The sequence below is a fragment of the Xiphophorus hellerii genome, chromosome 22 (assembly GCF_003331165.1).
Source record: "Xiphophorus hellerii strain 12219 chromosome 22, Xiphophorus_hellerii-4.1, whole genome shotgun sequence".
Lineage (NCBI taxonomy): Eukaryota > Metazoa > Chordata > Actinopteri > Cyprinodontiformes > Poeciliidae > Xiphophorus > Xiphophorus hellerii.
In genome coordinates, this window is record NC_045693.1 from 14,906,495 (window position 1) to 14,926,008 (window position 19,514).

Genomic DNA, 19,514 nt, shown 5'->3' on the forward strand with positions numbered 1-19,514 from the left:
TTTAACTTCCAGAGGGATTCAGAAGGAGAATGAACATAAAGGTAACCTCTTTGCTCACCTTGCCTCTGGCTTAGTCCTCTCCTCTTCTTCTCTCCTCTCACCCTACTGATACTTTCCATCTGTGGTGGTGATGGCAAATATTTAAAGTAATGCCGGGTTTCACTCTCAATTTCAGTCACTCTGGAGGATTGAGGAGGGTTTGACTCTAAGGGGAAGAAGATAGCCTTCGCTGGGGTTCATTTTGCTGTGGACTCATCAAATATATGTATATATTCTTTTATCTTTTTTGGATTGAGTTAAATGTCTTAAGTGTTTGCGTATTGTCTTGATTGACACAGCTTCTGAACATGTGTTTTTCTGGAAGTTGTCTGATCTACTATCAGCTGCCTGTGGTTAGGTGTGGTGGATCTGTCATCACAGTGGCTCAATATCGCTGACCTCAGACCAGCGCTTCCAGGAAAAGCTGTCATCCGATCTTTGGGATCGGTTTTCCACTTTCTTGGTAGCCAACCGTTCACAAAGAGGCACGTTTAACCAGTTTAGTAAGACCACACAAGAGAGAGAGAGAATTACCAACCAGCTTTACATTGTTGTCCTTCTAAATGGATTCCTCCTTCCCTTTTTACTCACGCTCTGACTCTGTTCAAAACATTAGTGCAATCTAACAAAATGATTTCCAGGCTACTCTCAGAGATGGGGATCATTTTTTTCTGGGCTGAAGGGAGCCTCCTGGCTAATGTAGAGAGAGGTAATAGCAGTGATAATGGACCTGTTGAGAGGCCCGTTCTCTCCTTTCTTTATAAGGTTTTCTAATATTGTCCAGAAAGTAAATAACATGATGGATGGGGAGACCTTGGTTTTCCTCAAGTGCAATTCTCAGAGATCTCATACCTTGCCATACATCTGTAGTGCTGCTAAGTGTCATCATGATCCGTGGTGCTCAGTCAGACCTTATCATTCTGCTTTACTGTGAACAAATTTCCTAGGCAGACTCAAAAACCCAAGTAGATTTAATATTAGGAGGGAATCATGAGCTTGGAAAAAGCATAGATTAGCTTGCCGGGTGGTAGGCAAATGTATGCGCTCACATTGGACTTTAAAAGCTGACAGAGACACACAGACATCATGAATCATTTTTAGTGAAAGAGGAGATGTGGGCAGCAGTTTAACCAACTCTGTCTTGAGTCTCAGTATGTTAGTGTATGTGCATGTCTGTCGGCCCTCATGTGGACTCGATAAGTTCCACTGACACTGTGTTTTCTCTTGGTGGTCGGTGAGTGTTCCCGTCTGTGAGCGATGTGTGTTTCTCATTGATTTGTGACTGTAGATGATTAGAGTGCACTCCATCCATGAAATCCCCTTTAGGTCCCATCAAAAAGAGGCAGTTTGTTGGTTTGGTCATGTACTATGAGAGTGATGAGAAAACGGGAGACAACGAGTGTTATTTTGGCTTTATTTTTCATCGTCAGAATCAATCACAAGTTCTCTTGAGATGTTTCCACACTGACTCTTATTTTCCTTTTTGGCATGTGTAGAAATCCAAGACATTGAAGAGTTGAATGTGTCAGTGGGAACTATGGCATAGCTTCATGTGAGGTCTGCTGGAATTCGATAACAGTTTGATGACATACACTACTGTGCAATTTCTTTATATTTGGCTTGCCAAATGTTTTTGTAATCTTTTCAAGAGATCTTAAAGACCAGGTTTTTTGGGCTTTCTAAAACAGTTTTGTTAGGTGCTGGCTGTCCCTTATAAAAAGTAAGGAAATTCCACATCTAGGAAACAAAAGCTGTTTTAATAGATTAATAGACTACATCAAAAGAGGTATTGGGTAAGCAGTATCAAGGAATACCAAGGTTTAAAAAAATTATGGTCATATCGTTTGTACTGTTTGAAGGCATTTTATTATGATGCAAGTCAGAGTGCTAGCATAACCAGTGCTTTCTGCGACTGTATTAAGTGCAGCCTCTTCCTTATATGTTGCTTTGCACTGCTGGACAGCTGGCTACAAAACAAAACAAAAAAAAAACATCTACACTTCTCCATTGCTCACGAGAAAGCCAAATTCATCTGTTGGGAAATATTTCCAATTGCAAAAACATCAGCGCTCTTCAAACCAACGAAGAGCCTTAAGGTACAACTTGTAAAATTATTCTTGGACTACAGTTATTTGTGGAACATCTATTAAATGTATGTTTAATTAAGAGCAACACAGACACTCTTCAACACATAAGTAAATGTATTTATGTATGAACCGCAGCTCCTCCTACATTTGAATCCAAGGATTTTTCAAAGAATAGACATTTGAAAATAAAAATAACAATGCTGGTGAATTTGCCCCGCATACTAAAATAGGTAAAAAATAAATAATATATAGTGCATTTAAAGCTGAACAAGGTCAGTAAGACATTAGCCAACAGTCACAATATTATCAATTAAGAGTCACTTTTTTTCTTAGCTATTACACTAAGTTTCCACCACTGTCCATGTTGCCAATGTGTTTATTAATAAAAGTATAGTTCATATGCAAAATACGATATTTCACCAAAATCTCCAAACAGTATTTCCTGATTGAACTTTTCACACTATTAATTTGCCTGTTACATGGGCTGGTGACCCTCACTATTGAAGTTGGTGTTTAGTCTATATATCTGATTTATTCTATGTATCAAAATGAAATTTACAGTGTCTGAATTTTATCTTATAATGCTGACTTATGTACAAATAAATAAAAACTAGAGCAGTACCATGCATTTCTTCCCATTGATTGACTGTTTATACTTGGTTTGGTTGACAAGTGTTGGATTATCTTTCAAAGGAAAACAAAAGCCACAAAGGCAAACATGTGCTATTGAGCCTTGCCTCATTCTGTATAAGTACAGAATTTGTTTTGCATTTTGGTCCATTGTAGAGTCTGTACACTGTCCAAAACAAGCAGCACAGTGATATTTTCCCTCCTGAATTTCTATGTCTGAGTTTTCCTAAAGCAAACTGTCTTTTCTTTCCTTTATAAAAGCTACACAAATGGGCGTGCCTGCCCAGAATAATGTGTGTGAACACGGATTACTGTTTTGAGACTTTAATACTTTGTTTGACCTCTGGCGGATACTGGTAATCATGGTGATAATAATGGTTGTGTCTGGCTCTCTTGTTGGGATTATGGAGGTGCAAAACATCTGCTGTACATGGGAGCAAACAAGTGAAGGGAAAGGGAGCTAGAAGGCTCATCTATCATTTGTTTCAAGGAGGAATTGAGATAAAAGTCAAGGTGTGGAGAGAATTTTTTTTTTTTTAAAGGAAGACATGAGGGTAAGAGGGAAAGCATGGATCATCCTTGCTGCACACAGTCACTCTCTGTGGGCCACACAAATACAAACACATGCAAGGCCATGCTTTGGCAAGAACCCAGAAGCCCCGCAGCATCAATTTATGCTTCTTCTCACTTCGTTCTCTTTCTGTTATCCCCCACTCTTTACACTTTCCCTCTTTTCCATCTGACAAAAGATGTTGCTTTCTTGTCTTTTTAATTCAAATCATATAAATGTTTATAAAATAATGACAGTCATGTTTTGTCATTTGTTTGCTTTTTTATGATTTTTCTTTTGGCTTGTTTTTTGACCAAGATCTTAGTCAATGATACAGGCACTTAGCACAACAAACAATTTAAGACAAAGCTCCAGCTCATAACTTTACCTCTCTTCACTTTTTCCTCTGCTGCTTTTTCATTTTGCATTAGACTCTTTACTGACTGGGTTGCATAAGCTGTAGCATCTCCACTGACAGGAAAACACCACTTTTCATCAAGTCTGAGCCAAGCAAAGAATCTTTTAGCTTTTCTGTCCACTCTTATCAGCTGATCTCACGTCACTTAGCTCTTTTTCAGTTCATTTTACTTCAGTTATGTCCGCATAAGAAGAAGTCTCCAACAGAAAAGAAGGCTTAGTATGAGTGGCCATTTGTGCAGGAATCATGAAATAAAAAAAATAAAATACATTTCTGGATGTTTTGATCAGTATTTTACAGAGACAATACACTTTTCTCAAAAAATATTAGTATTGTCTGCCATGGTCTGTTGAGTGGGGTAATCAGATAAAGGGGTTAAATGTTAGCTTTTGCTTTTCACACAGTTTTTTTTTTTTTTACTTTTATTTTCCATGTGTCCAAAAATGATCAAAGCACAATATTGGAGCCACTTTAATTTGTACAGCACCATGCTTACTGACTTCTTTTGAAACTGTAGAACAGTTTGATTTGTTTATTTTGATGTGTTGGTGTTTTATTCCACAGTTGGACATTGAGGTATTATTTTGGATCATTTCCAGCCCAAACAGCTTTTCTCTGAAGGCAAACACTTTGTAAATGTGGTTGTTTATGTGTGTAACTACTTGTGAGCTTTTACCGTGCAGAGAGGAAGAAGGCAGTTAGCATTTAGAGGCAGCATACTGCCATTCTTTTAACAGCTCTCACACACCTCATTAACTCTCCTAATGAGTAAGTAATCAAACACATTCCACTTCTTTTTTTCCCTATTTTTAGATGGAAGAATAAAATTAAGAAGTACTAAGAGCATTTGGCTAAAATAAACATCTTTTTATCGTGCAAATGCAACAAAGAATGGGAAAGCACTTACACTTTAGGTACATGCTGCTTAATGGTATGAAATGTTGTCATCCACAGATAGGGTTTAGGTTTACTGAAGACATTTCAGTCAGTCTTTAAATCAAATTAAAATTTTGTCAATGCTTCCCTGTCTGGACCTCTAAGTACCAAGTTCAACAGAGTGATGAAATAAGGGTGAAATGTGCAAATAACACAAAAAAATCCTGTGTAAATGTGGATGAACTGTCAGGTTTAGTCAGCTACAGTTTTACTGCTTTGAGTTTGAAATCAAATTGCATGACTTCATACAAACACTGAGCAAACAGGGAAAACCGTGCGCTACAAAATAAATTCACTTACTGACCAAAAAACAAGCTAACAATAACAAGCTAACAATGGGCCTTGTTATTCCATAAAATAAACTGGTTTCCAAAAGTATCCACTCCCTTTGTAGTTTTTCGCATTTTGGAAATGTTACTAACTCAAGCCTTAATTTTTTTAAATAGATCAACATGTTGTCTGCACATTTGCAAAGCAAAGTCTAAAAAGGGCAGTAGACATTTACTCTGATACCTTTATTTAAAATCTAGAAAACCCAATTGATTCAGAAATCACCAAATTAGTAAATAGACTACTCCTGAACATAATTCAAACTCAAGGTGAATAAAACTTTCTTGTGAATTCTTCAGAGATTTGCTAAGGAATAGTGGTTGACAAATAAAAAAAAACAAAAACATGAAGAGCAAGGGACACAGCAGATAGATCAGGAATAAAGATCATTTCTGGATAACATGAAAAGCACTCTGTAGGGAACAGAAATCCTGAGTAATGGAGTTACACGCTGAAGGCAGCATTATACTGTGGGGAGGATTTTCTTCAGTGGCAGTGAGCAAACTGGTTAGTCACTGAGAAGATGGATGATACTAAATTCAGGACAATAGTGAAAGAAAACCTTATGTAGCCTGCAAAAGGCTTAGGAGCCAGGCAGTGGTTTAGCTTCCAGGACAATGACACTAAACATGCAGTCAGAGCTATAATGGGATTGGGTTCAGATCAAAGCATAATACATTTGTTTTAAAACAACACAATCAGACTCCAGATCTAAATCCAATTCAGGATCTGCAGCAATAATTCAAAACTGTTGTCAAAAGACATTCAATCCAGTCTGACTGAGCTTGAGCTAGGTTGCAAAAATCTAACAAGAAAAATATGTCTTTATATGTAATATATATAAAACTTAACAACCCAGATCAAAGAAGCCAAATTGACAAAATATGGAAAAAATTCAAGTGGTATCAATTCTCTTGCAGTGCGCTGTATGTGAAAGGGGCAATTGTTGGTGTTCATATGCAGGCATGTGTTTTGATATGTAATTGTAGTTTGCAGACTTCAGTTCATTCAGCCCAAAGCCTTTAAACATTTAAACCAGAAAAAGCTGAGAGCAGGGTTACACAGCTGAAGCACCTACTGAAGCTACTAATGATTGCCTATGCAGAAAATGCTTTGCTAATGTTTTTAATCCAATTTTATGTCTGGTGTGAATATTATTATGGCACCATAGGCATTCTGGGGAATTATTATTATGTGTATTGAGACAGGAATTAGAGGTTAATGATGGGAATCAGACAGGAACCAGACATTGCCTTCAGTGTGCAGCAAATCACCAGACCAGACGCCTTGAGCTATGTCTGATAACATTGCTAATTGTTCCAGGTCTTTGTTGAGTTTGGTGTAAACAGTAGCTGGGTTTATTGTTGGAACACTATGCATTGGTTAAATGATATCATCTTTGGAAGTTTCAGTCTTGAAAATACAACTGGAGCATTTCAGCGCTGAAGCTCATTCACTTGAACACATGTGTGCTACCCCCTGTCATTAGAGTAACAAAGGGAATGAACTGTGAGCAAAACCCCAGGCTGCATAATGAACTAACTGCCCACCTGCAAGGTACGCTGTGGAATGAGGTGAATTTATGACGGGTCCAGTGTAAAGGATGGCGAAACTGCACTCACTTTTTGTGGTTCACACACTTGCAATCATAAATGACTCACAAGTATGCTGGGTACAGGACACCATTACTTACTCTGGATGGAGGGCCGGACTGGGACTCATTGCTTGGTAATGAGTGAATGCGGGGAGTATGAGGAAAGCGTTGCAAGGTGCTGATGGTTTCTGTGAGACTTTTCACCCTGAACAGAGCTGTGCAAGTTTTGTGACATCTGGAGGTGGTGACCTCTGTTCCTGCTTCTGATGCTTAACTTTGTGTGCTCCTGCAGTATTTCACACAGATATTGCCCTCAGGTTAGCTAACCGGGTGCATGTAGACTTACATTTTTTAAGAAAATCTACATTGGCCAGAAGCTCAGACGTGGAAAAAAAAACATTTTTTCTTTGCTATTGCTCACTTTTTTAAAATTGGCTGTTACAATGCAAAAGCTATAGAGTTTTTTGGTCTTTGCTGTAAAATTGCAACATTTGATTAGGAGTCAGACTTTAGTTTCAGAGACCGTAGTGACCAATATGCCTGTTTGTGGTTAGTGTTCTCTTATAGTTGTGTTTGATTTCGAAGGGATAAGTGCTTCACTCAAAATCAGCTTTCTAACTAATCCGCAATGTCAGAAATCTCAAAGCCGACACACTGCTGGGGCTGTGCTTAGAAAATAACAGCTAAGGATACCACAGAGTATGTAAAATACAGCATGATGGTCTCCCACAGAAATGTTCTGTTTGCCATTTTAAGAATGTGTAAATGCAGAAACGTTCTTTTGCTAAATTTAATTTTGCTCTGGCTTCTGGAGGAGGAGAAGCCGGTGTTGAATTCTTTAGAGACGCAGAACAGACTGCAGAAACTAAACCAAGACCACAATGATTCTGCTGTTTGATGTAACAGACGGTATTAGGGGGAAAGAAAAAAATAGGCAGGTATTCTGGCATGAAACATACAGAAACTTAATCATGCCTATATCCTTTATTTTGTTGTTGGTCAGACTTACATTTTTAAAGTGACCTCCTGCGACCTGAGCTCCAAATCCAATCAAATAGCACCATAAATGGGAGTGTATGGATCACTCCTGCCAATCCTATTAGAGCGTACTAACAGGATTATGGGTTTTTAGTGTGTGGAGTCCACCCAAGAGCTTTCATTTTTTTACTACTTACACACATAGTATTGTATTCATATGATCAGAGCCTTCCTGTCCTGCCTTGCATCACAGTGTCTCATCCTTGCCTCGTCTTCTCTCTCGGGATTCTTTATGCATGTACCAACCATGGCATCTGGCATTTCACCAGTGTTTTCTTTTGGCCATTTAAATAACAGAAGTCTTCATGCAAACAAAAAAAAAAATGGAGACGTCCGGGAGGTGATTGTCAATATTAATTTCACTGAATCAGAAAACATGAGCACTAACAGTTGTTTGCAAAAAGAGAGAAGAAGGGCATCCTTATAATTTAAAACAGAGTTTAAAAGCATGTAGAGTATAAGCTTTCCCACAGCTTTGTTAGGCAACAATACTGAAAGCATTGAACCAGAATAATTCAACTTTCATCATTGCCTTTGCTAAAACAAAACCGAACAGCAAAGAAGAAAAACCAAGAAATACTTTCCTAATCCAAAGCTTTAACATGAACAGTTTTTGCACTTGGGGCATTACCTGGCAAATTGTAGAGGACTGCTTGAAAACAAAGTCAGTCACTGTGCAATAACTATACATGAATTAATAAAAATTTGGTGGCCAATTTCTGATCTTTGATTTTTTTGATAACTCTAATATAAGAGCATCAAATAAACATCATTATTTTTCCTAGTCTTCCTGTCAGATGTCATAATTATTTAGATTAGAAACACAGGGGAGATCATGCTACACATGTCTGAGGGCAGTTGCTAAAAAACTGTTACTATTTAAAAAGAGGCAAAATTACTACAAAATTGAGAGTTGATATTTTAAAATCAGTTGATTCTGTACAACAGCTACGTTCTCTTTACATTTAAAACATCATAATAACTTCCTACTCATTAAAAACAGATCTGATAATAACAGAAATATATTTTTGTGATGGTTTGCAATGGAATAATAATATTTTGTACATCGAGAATAAATAGTTTGCACAGTCCTATGTTGCATTTACATATTCAGCACTTTGGTCAATTGACTTTGTTCTGTTTAAGTGCGAAAATGTCTTATATATTGTATTTACAATTAAATATCTATATTTTTTTCTTTAATAACTATAATTTTTTTAATAATCCATATTCAAAATGGGGCCTGGTTTCAGTAATTTTCTTCCTAAATTTAAAACAGATTCCAGTTTAATTTTTGGTTCTTTTTTATAACTTGTGTGGTGCTATAGCGTTTCATTTACTAGGTACATCACTCAACTACGCTGCTGTGGTAGGGTTTAACTCCCCGTTGTGAGTCCCATTGAAATAATGCCTGACTCACAGACGGCGGGGGCAGAATGTTATTGTGCCATAACGTCGTATCCTGTGGTGCTCATGAACAGTTGGTGGGAATTAACAAAGTTATATTTATAATAGTGGTATGTTGTGGTTACACAGATTCTGGGGCTGGGCTGTAGTTTCTCTGTGGGTGACCAGAAGTGTTTTGGATCTGTGGGAGAACCTTCGTCGGGGCAGGAGCCTCTCTGACAGCATTGCAATGTATGTGTGAGACAGACAAAAGAATCAGTTTGTTAAACACATATTGGCTTGAATTTTCATCTCTCTTCTTTTGTTTTCCTTTTTTTCGCTACATAATTCTTTTCAAATTCTTGCCTCTACCTGATGTTAAGGACATAAAAACACACCAACTAACTTGAAAAATATGGTTGGCTCTGCGTCCTGAAAAGTTCATCCTACTGGACCTTGAAAAAGCCCCGCACAGGCCACTGCCCTGTTGTCTCTGTTTAGTCTGTGTGCAGGCAGACATTAAGCCTCAAACTACATCCAGCTTAAACATATCATAACATGGAGGAAGACTGAATAACACAACCACCATAAAATACCCCTCCAGTGTGAGCAGAGGTCTGCGTGCAGAGACCACACCACGGGGTAGTTATGCGCACCGTGGGGGAGAAAATGTTGCACTTAGCTTTCAGTACCTCACTGATGATGGAGTTTAAACCTGGAGAATGCTATTCAGAGAGTAAAAGTGGTTTGTTGAGACGCTCGGTTAAAAACACACAAGAGGAACTTTCGCACAACAAGTTGTAAAAACATTGTAGCCTCATTCTGTTGGACTTCAGGAACCACATGAGGCAAACCTTTAATGTAGGCATTAAATATACCCATTTTTTTTTGTTGTTGTGTTTTTTCACAGTGATCTCAGTGAGAACTTCATCCAATCTATCCCCCGAAAAGCATTCAGAGGAGCTACAGACATCAAAAACCTGTGAGTACTAGAGGTGTTTATTTCTTTTTAAATTAACAATTATTTTTGTATGTTCAACATGCAAGTTAATTCACCGATTGAATAACCACACCGTCATTCACCAAAACAAAAGATTACATTTTAAGAAACATAAGAAACATAATTTAATCTCAAGAGCTTTTGTTGACTGATAATATGCTGGACTTGCATCACTTTTTTATGGGAATATTTTTTTTTTTTTAGCAAAGGGCTGGAAATGATATTGATAGGAGGATTATGATGGATCACATAGGCTTACATTGTTGGGGGGTGGATATATATTTACAACTAAGGAGCATGAAAAATTCAGCTGATATAGTGTTCTGAATATAATATTAGGATATTATAACATTGGTATTACTAAAATTAATATTATTTGCTTAATGTCATACTGTTGAGCAAACTTCAAATTCAGGAGTTCAAATACATGTCCTTAGTGTTGGGTTTGTGTACTGCCTTGCGCTCACACACACACCTTTGTAAGTCTTTTCTATTGGACTGAGACTGGCCCTCTGTGTTGGTCTCTCCAAAACATTAATTTTCTACTTAAACCTGGTTGATTTGGTGGTATGCTTAAAGTAATCATCAAATTAAAAGTCTTACTTGGTCAAAAGCTTTAACTTCCTTGTTGATGTCTTGAGAGTCCACATGTTTTTACCTCATGATGCTGACAGTTTTGTGTAAATAGAAGCAGTTCCTCCTGCAGCCAAACAACCACACAACATGATGCTGCCACACTCTTACTTTAGAGTTTGCATGGTGTTCTCAAGCTTGCAAGCCAATCACTTTTTCCGTCATATATGACAACAGTTATTAAGACTGATCCCTATTTTGTTTCATCCGAACACAGGATATTTCTTCAAAAACTACAGTTGTTTTCCATGAATGCCTTTGCAAACTGTAATCTTATTTTATGTTGTTTGTTGAGTAATGGTTTCTTCTTCACTGAATGGCCTTACACCACATATCAGTACAATAGTTATTGGATAATGATATACTCTTACCAATATCAGCCAGCTTCTCTCACATGGTCTTTTGCTTCTGATCTGGGTGTGATTAGCACAATTTATAACAAAAGATAATAATTTCAGGGAGGTGGCATTTTGGAAATATAAATCATTTTTGTGGAAAAATAGCTTATGTGTCTTTCTATTCATATGTATGTACACACATGTAGTATGAATTTATACTACAAGTATATAGCTTCAACTGAATGTTATCAAATATCTTAAATTGTATGGCTGTTTTACTAATGACTGACAGATTAATTACCCTGCATGCACTAATTATTGAAAGTTCTTGACACCAGTGACGGTAAAGTACTGAATAAATCCATCAAATTAAATTACTAGTAAGTGAGCTGAAAATATGTGCTCCCCGTTCACAACTCACTTAGTTTAATTGCAGAGTGTTAACATTTTATCTGGTCAGCCTAATGGCCTATCAAGAGAATAACGCATTGCCTGGTTGCTGGTGTGGCCATGCATATTCAGTGGACTAGGTCTCAGTGATTGAGTCCACTCACTGCTTCCCCAACAACGGCTGTGATTTACATCTTTGATGCGGTTTATGCACAAACACAGGCACTCACATGGATTTATGACTTGCATCGATGTGGATAAACAGTCGTTAACGTTCACGACTGCTCCTCTGGGGGATTGCATGAGCTGAGATGACTGAACCTGTATTGATTAGCCATAGTGCATTAGATGCATAACTTACTGTATCAATGATTACAAGTACTCTGTGGGGACATGCAAAGATTGTGTCTCTTCTGTGTTTCTCCACCACAGGCAGCTGGATAAAAACCACATCAGCTGCGTCGAGGATGGAGCCTTCAGAGCTCTGAGAGGCCTGGAAGTACTGTAAGTCCCTGATCTGATGCTATTTGCCTAGCTTAACGCTGCCTTATCCTATTAAAGCACTTAGTTGAATTAAGACATTTTTGTGTCTTGCTAATTACCGCGACTAATACGTATGGCACAGGCCTCGCATAATATTCCAAAATGCCCCCTGCGGGCTTTATAAAGGGGGTTTGCGACATAAAGCTCCATTTAGTCACAGCTGACAGCAGGGTTCTACTCCATCACATTAACACCCAGTAACCCACCCACTGCCCCACCTCCACCAACGGCCCATCTAGCCTTGAGCATGCCATCTGACGAAGGGGGGGGGGGTCTCCTCTTATCGGCATGTTCAAAAGACAAACCCAGGTTAGCCGTCCGTGCTGATCTTCAACATCTAGTTAATCATCTCCTTTAAAACAAAGTGTAATTACAAGCCTCTGTTGGGATCTCCTTCTTAAACAATGTGAACCAACAGTGAAAAGGGGGGAACAACAGCGCTTTGACAGCTTTTTATTCTGATGTTGAAAGACAACTGTGTGGGATTAAGGAGGTAGTATAAGAAGAAGAAATACAGGAAGCTGCTTGCATGCCTTAATTAAAGTATTGATAGTGTTTTGATGATGGTGTAAAAGGTCAGAGAGGGTCATTCAGATGGATTTGTGTAGGGGGGGAGGAGAACAGCGGGTGTTGACAGGAGGAGAAGGTTGAAAAATAGCAAAAGGTTATTAGGCAGATTGAAATGACCCGGTTCTCTCTCTGCAGCTGATGCCCCAGGTTCTATAGAGATGTGTGTGGATGTGCGCAGGCGTCTGTGTGTGTGTGTGCATGCTACCTTCATAACGCTTGTGATCAGACTCGTAAGAGTGTGTGCATATTTGCATGCAGGCGTGCATGTGTGTGTGTGGGAGGTGCAAGGGCTTCCCATCTGTGTGAAATGAGGTGGTATATTCCCAGTGGGGCCCAGAAAGACAAAAAAAAGTGGACTAGACATAGATCTAATGAGATGTAAAAGAGAAAGCTTGTCTTAACAACTCTACCGACAATCAAACTGTTTTGCTCCTTTCTTTCCGCAGTACGCTGAACAACAACAACATCAGCAGCATTCCTGTCTCCAGCTTCAACCACATGCCCAAACTCCGAACTTTGTAAGTCACAAATGTTCCAGTTGAATGATCTCTTTCTTTTTTTAGGAATTATTTAAGCTATAATTATAATCTACACGTCTACATCCAGACAAAGAAGAGAAAATCAGAATGTAATCTCTGTGGGGGTTGACAGCTCTGTCATTCCAAGCAGTGCTCTCTGCCAAAACCACTGAACGGCACAGAATAATGAGTTTAGCAAAGCCAGGAGCCATTATGTGATTCATGTCAAGACAAAAACAGGCCTGGACAGACACAAATAGCTTATTGTGTGCCGCGATTACCAAATCTGAAATTATTCTTGAATTAAGACAATTATTCCTAGCCATGACTCTGCTGCCCTTGCGGTGACGTTGTGGTCTGCTTCACTCCCAGTGGGGTAACATTTTAGGGATTTCTGTTTCTGCGCACGTGGGTTCACGAGTTAGCCTTCGTACACCACCACATCGCAGTGAGAGTTATTGTGGAGAGGCGCTGCTTTGGAAGAATGCGGTGTTTGGAACACTGGATTTAGAAATGTCGCCTTTTTTAGAATGGGCCATTTATAATTGTCCACATAGCGTATCATTTAGAGTGTTTGCCCCAAAGCGACTGGAAGTGATGACTTGTGGAAAAGAACTGACACATTTTATGCTTCTGCCAGTGATGAAAAATGTTAACTGATCATAATTTTGAATTGGTTTTTTTGGTTTGTTTTTTTGTATTACAGTCGACTTCATTCCAATAACTTAAACTGCGATTGTCACCTGGCCTGGCTGTCCCAGTGGCTCAGGCAGAGGCCTACGATTGGCCTGTTCACCCAGTGTGCTTCACCCCCAGAACTCAGAGGACTCAATGTGGCAGAGGTCCAGAAACATGAATTCACGTGCTCAGGTAAGACAGCAAAGTTTTATTTTCACCTGTGGATTTATTTTGAAATAAAAGTCTAATGAAATAGATTGAAATGTTCAGGTTGTAGAGTGACAAATATGAAAAATATTACCGGCAATGAATGTTTTTGCAACACAACTTATTGTAAAAGCTTAAAAGGGTAATCTTGTTGTTTTTTTGCTGTTTCAACCAAAACACTGAGCTTTAAGCATCTCTCTAATCGCTACAGTCTTTTATCTTCATACACAAATGTATGTATAGTCCGACTGCAAACCGATTGAGACACGATGCTGCACATGAACAGAAATAGTAAGCAAGGAGAGATCTAATCAGAGAGGAAGCCAAGGGATCCATGGTAACTCGGCAGGAGCCTCAGATACTGAGAGTCTATTGATGGGGTGACTGTTAGTCTGGTGTTTATTGAAGAGTTGGAAGAAAAAAACATTGTTAAAGATCCTAATTTGCAGTTTGCTACAACCATGTAGGAGACACAGCGATTACGCGGAGGATGGTGCTCTGGCATGATGGGAGTTTTGGTATCACTGATCATACCTCTGCTCGTTACCCTGACCATTCCAGCCACATGTTAAAGTCTTAATGTTTTCCAGTCTTACTGGAAATTGAGCTGCGTTTTGAACACCAACTATCGTTTTCCTTTGTTTTCACAGTTATGCCCTAGTTTATGTTGCTCCGTCACATAAAAAAACCCTTTTGACTAAATTTAAGTTTGTAGTTGTGAAGTGAAAAAGGGATATAAATACTTTCTCTGAACATTATTTTATTTAATTGAAAGTAAAGTAAGTTTATCAGCCTCTCATGTGACTCGTGTGTACTTCAGATTATTCATGACAAAACAGTATCTTAAAATATCATCTGTTTTCTATTTACCTCCTCTACCCTGTGTTTTTATGCGAGTGTGTATTCACCTGGCAGCCACCTGACAGTCGCTCAGCACCAGGACAGCCTCACAGCTCTCTGCTAGTCCAGGCTTCTGCACCCCACCGAGCTGGCAGCAGTGTTAGGAAAATGCCCACACAGCTGGAGCCCAGACTGCCCACACTCATTGGCTCTCCCTTTTTTTTCTGGCCACTCAAAGATTTATTGAAGGATTTACTTTTTATGATTTGCATGGCTCTGTAGTCTTTGTATCCTCCTTGAAACGTGAAAGAGATCATGAACATGTAGGAGCACTATGATGTGATTTTGCTTTATCATATCTGAACAATGGCAAAACACCATGAGAACCTCCACTCCCCACTCGGCCTTCTCATTTGTAACGCCAGCTGCAAGGGGTCTGCATGAGGGGGTGTTTGTGGGGGAGTGTACCTCTGTGTGTGTGTGTGTGTGTTCCTGTCTCTCCATGGGTTGTGATTTTTACGCAGTCATACAGCGTGACAACACAGATCATTAACTATTCATCGTCCAGGGAAAGAGACTCAAAGCGTGGGAGTGTAACCATTCCAGATAGAAAAGTTGGAACTTGAAAATTTTAGTTAATAGTGGGATATAGATACAGAAACTTCAGGTTTTACATAACGGACAGCTGCACTTCATATACACCCATACAGGTGGTCGATCACCCAGGGATGAAAGATTTTCTTTAAGCTTTACCTTCGAATCTAGACAAAACACTTAGTTCAATACATTTTGATATAAAAGTGCAACAATATGCATCTTTGCAGATAAATACTCAGCCAAACACATTCTTTCATTCTTTTATTTATTTATATTTTTTTTCCCAAATTGTGACCAGAAGTTGAACTCCCACTGACGGACTCATTAGAGACCGACTCGCTGGCACACACTTTGTATTTTTTTTTTTTTTTGCAACAGTATGTGTTTGTGCGTGTCTTTAGTCAAAGCTGTGACCAGTCGAGGCCACCTGCGGGGGATTTGGGGCAGGGTGGCGCCATATAACAAGGAAAAGAGGAAAATGAGGGAGAGGAGAGCCATGAGGTGGGAGAATGAAAATGTGGGTGTGCTGCTTTATTCCTTGATGTAAAAATAAAAATGATGAAATCCTCCCGTAGTCAGAGCAACGTAATCCGCCCTCTGTCTCTGTGCTGGAGAGCATCACTGCCTAGTAAATTCACATTGACAGTAATGTGTAGTGTGCCATTTAAAAGTTTAGGAAAAATATTAGACCTGATAAATAAAAATCAGTAATCTATAAAATCCTGTTAAAGTTTGCAGCACAAAGGTTTAAATCATGGGGAAAAAATGCACTGAGCGTCTCTGGCAGATTTGAGCATTATTCTAATATTTATGGCGGCTCTGGGAGCAGATTTTCAAAGCACTAAATCAAGGTCAGAAATCGGGTTTAAAAATAAAACTTGCAGTAAAAACATCTTGGAGGTAGACTGACATTTAGAGGAGCTCATTTACTTTGTGGGATCAAATGCAGTTATCCTTGCTCTCCTGCTGCTGACCAAAAATATTTTATGTAATTAGAGATGCATCACTAGGAATTTTTTGACCATTTTCCAATCTGTGCTTTTATATTATATATTTTAATATGTGAACAGCCGATTCTAATTTTAGTTGATTACAGTTCCTTTTGAGAGCCCAAACATTTAAAAGACTAAATTACCGCACCCTAACAAACTGTTTTTTAAGGTGAGAAGTCATTATTTGCAGAGAATTTAACAATGTTGGCATCACAAAGTTGTTGGAGATTGGTTCAGTGCAGCTCTATGATGTGAATCTTAACCAAAGGCGCTCTGCTGAATTGAGATCTTTTGACCATGTAGGTCATACAGTATGCTCACTGTCAGGCTAAGGAACCAATTTCATATAATTTTGAGCTTTGTGATGTCATTCTGTTAGAAGAAGCGATCCAGATGTGGTCACACATGGATAGACATGGTAAGCACCAATACTCCGGTAGGCTCTGGTGCTAAAACATTGTTTAATTGGTAAGAAAAGACCAAAAGTGTGCAAAACAATATTTTGCCACATACCTTTAGTCAGGATGGATCCATGCTTACATGATGTTTTCACCTATTTCTGACTCAAAAGATCAGTCAAGGTTTTCCACAGACTGTTGTTGTTCAATCTTGTGTGAGTTGCTGCTTCTTGATAGCACATCAACAGTTTCTTACACACTCAGACCAACCTCTTTGGCGTAGGTGTAGGTTCATGACTATGTTCCACCAGATTTGTTAGACAGCAGTCACTGTAAAGCAGGTCTTTGTTATTTTAAAACAGCAACCAGAAATGAAAAGCTCATGTTAACTCAAGGCTATATGACAGAAAATGGATGGCTGTTGCTCCAGGGTAATAATAAAAGAAATAAAAATGTTATGTTTGAATTGAGCAGTTGGTAATAAATCATTTCAAGGTTCTTCTGAAGGAAATGGAGAAGAAATGACCCGCTAAAAAAGAGTGAGACAAAACAGATGGTAATAAGGAAGTGATAATATTTGAAAATGATGGGGAAAATGAGGCATAGTAGGTTAAATGTATAGACTCCTGTGGAAATGGATAAAAGGTGAAAAAGTGCTCCAGGAGAGAGATGGGAAATTGGGGTGCTAAACGGAGTGAGGAAGGAAATGATGGAAAGGGAACCTAGATGGTAAAAAAAACAACTGATTAAAAATAGAGAAAACAGGACATGGGTAGAGGGGAAAGAATTAAATAATGTGGAAACGGCAGTAAGAAAATCAGGGAGGAGTGAACATGAAACAGTCTCGGCTCTGGTATACCTGTCAGTGAGCTGTCATTGTCAAGGCTGCTCCAGCTGTGCTCTGCACTCTCCCTGATCCCAGGCCTGTCAGATATGCCATGTTAGATAAGAAAGGAGGTTTTCCTCTGCCAGACATCCGATCCTAGATCTGTCAAACCTTTGCCATCCCAGATCACGCATCCTCAGATCACATCTTCCTCTGTTGATTCACAGTCTAGAGATGCTTTTTTTTCCCTCCCACCTGATTCATTTGTCTGGCAGTTGTTAGGATTTACCTGATGGATGATGTCTGATCATAAACTGCTCATCAACCTACTGGTCCAGTGGGGGGAATAAGTACTTTCATGGGATTTTATAATGTTTCTGTGTTTGGAGAGCACATTTTTGGCCTCATCGTTTTTTTCTTTCACTGACTTTTGACATATTTCACCATTTATCATCTGTAAATCCCTCAATCCTTTTGCTCTCAGCAACACTTTCCAACACCAGCCAAGTGATAGATAGGAAGCAAATTAAATATTCATGGTATGAAACACAGATTAGTAATGCTGTGTAAATTAGGCCATTTAAAAGTCTGTTTTATTTATTTTATCTGGGTTAGACTTTTATGTTCACATTCAGTGCACTCACAGCTGAAAACGACACTCTGGCAACGCAGACTGCCGTTCTTCACCGCACCGCTGACATTGCTGTAGCTATTTGAACAGGTATCTGGAGAGACAACGTGATGAGCTGTGTGCTCTGTATGCAAATGAAAAAGTTGAAGTGTTTTTGAACACATGGAAGTTGGTGGGGGGTTGTGAAAAAGCTGAATGTGCAGAACGGCATCAGTTCCTCGTGGAGGAGAAGACAGACTCTCGAGAAAGATTTTGAGACGAGATCAATGGATATTATTGGGAGGCCTTCACTTGTCACTCCAACTTCACACTTCTTTGATATATAACCTAGTTTATTTCCCACTGATTCAGTAGGATTTTGCCACTTTGAAATGAAGTCAAACATAGCATGTTTCATTTGCTTTTGTCCATGTCAGGGAGTAGTTGAAATGTGCATTTGCATATTTGCAATTCAGCTAGAAGAGCACAAAAAGCTGAAGACTAGAAAACATGGCAAGCTTGAAAAAATGTTGGAGTAAAAAGTGTTTATATTATCCTATAACAGTAGATTTCATTCTGTAAGTCTGTCTATTATTTTTACCGTTTAAAATAACATACTCAGATAAGAGATCAATCTATTCTGGTCACAAAGAGCTCTGCTTGAACTTTGAACTTTGATTAGTGATTTTGGGAGTATGAGTGAAAAGAACTATAGCATAAATATAAACAATAAATGTAGAGTGCTTTACATAATTTTTTTATTTTCATAGTTTTTTTTATACAACGTCCATGAACTGAAATGGATTTCTCTGGTATTTTCTGTGATAGACCAGCAGAAAGAAGTGCATAATTGTAGAAGGAAAACAAATAGCTTTGAAAACTTTTTTGTTTATAAGTGTGGCATGTGTTTGCATTCAGCTCTCCTGGACGAACACTTTAGAGAACCCACTTTGATTGCAATTACAGCTGAAGGTCTTTCTGTGGACCAAAATATCACATTACTCTTAGAAAAACAGTTGAACTGATTGTGAACCTCAGTTCTCAAGTCAACGCGATTCACAACTGGTTTAAGGACTTTAGCAGGTGAACCCCAGTCTCCAAATTCTGCAGCCTTTTCCAGGATTGCTTCTTTTAATCCAGCTCCAAAATCTTCTCTTCAGGTTTAACCAGCCTTGCTAAAGAATTTCATTCCCTCATCATGATACTGCTATTGCCATATTTTACTGTGAGCATGTGTCACACAATGTTTGCAAAGAATCAGAAAGCTGATCTCAATTGACCAAAGTATCTTACTCCTTGCTGTGTCCTCCACTTTACTTCTGGAAATTTTTTGAAAGGTCTTCTTATGATTTCTTTACCATAATGG

General features: G+C 38.7%; 1 protein-coding gene across 4 annotated transcripts in view; it reads left to right on the forward strand.

Annotated features, from left to right (window-relative positions):
• The window catches only part of slit1a (slit homolog 1a (Drosophila)), a 94,399-nt gene that overhangs the window by 41,920 nt on the left and 32,965 nt on the right, over nt 1–19,514 (forward strand). For all 4 annotated transcript variants that reach the window (XM_032553242.1, XM_032553243.1, XM_032553244.1 and 1 more), the window contains exons 5-8: nt 9,919–9,990; nt 11,802–11,873; nt 12,929–13,000; nt 13,707–13,870. In XM_032553242.1, coding sequence (XP_032409133.1) covers nt 9,919–9,990; nt 11,802–11,873; nt 12,929–13,000; nt 13,707–13,870 — 380 coding nt within the window. The remainder of the gene's footprint in view (nt 1–9,918; nt 9,991–11,801; nt 11,874–12,928; nt 13,001–13,706; nt 13,871–19,514) is intronic.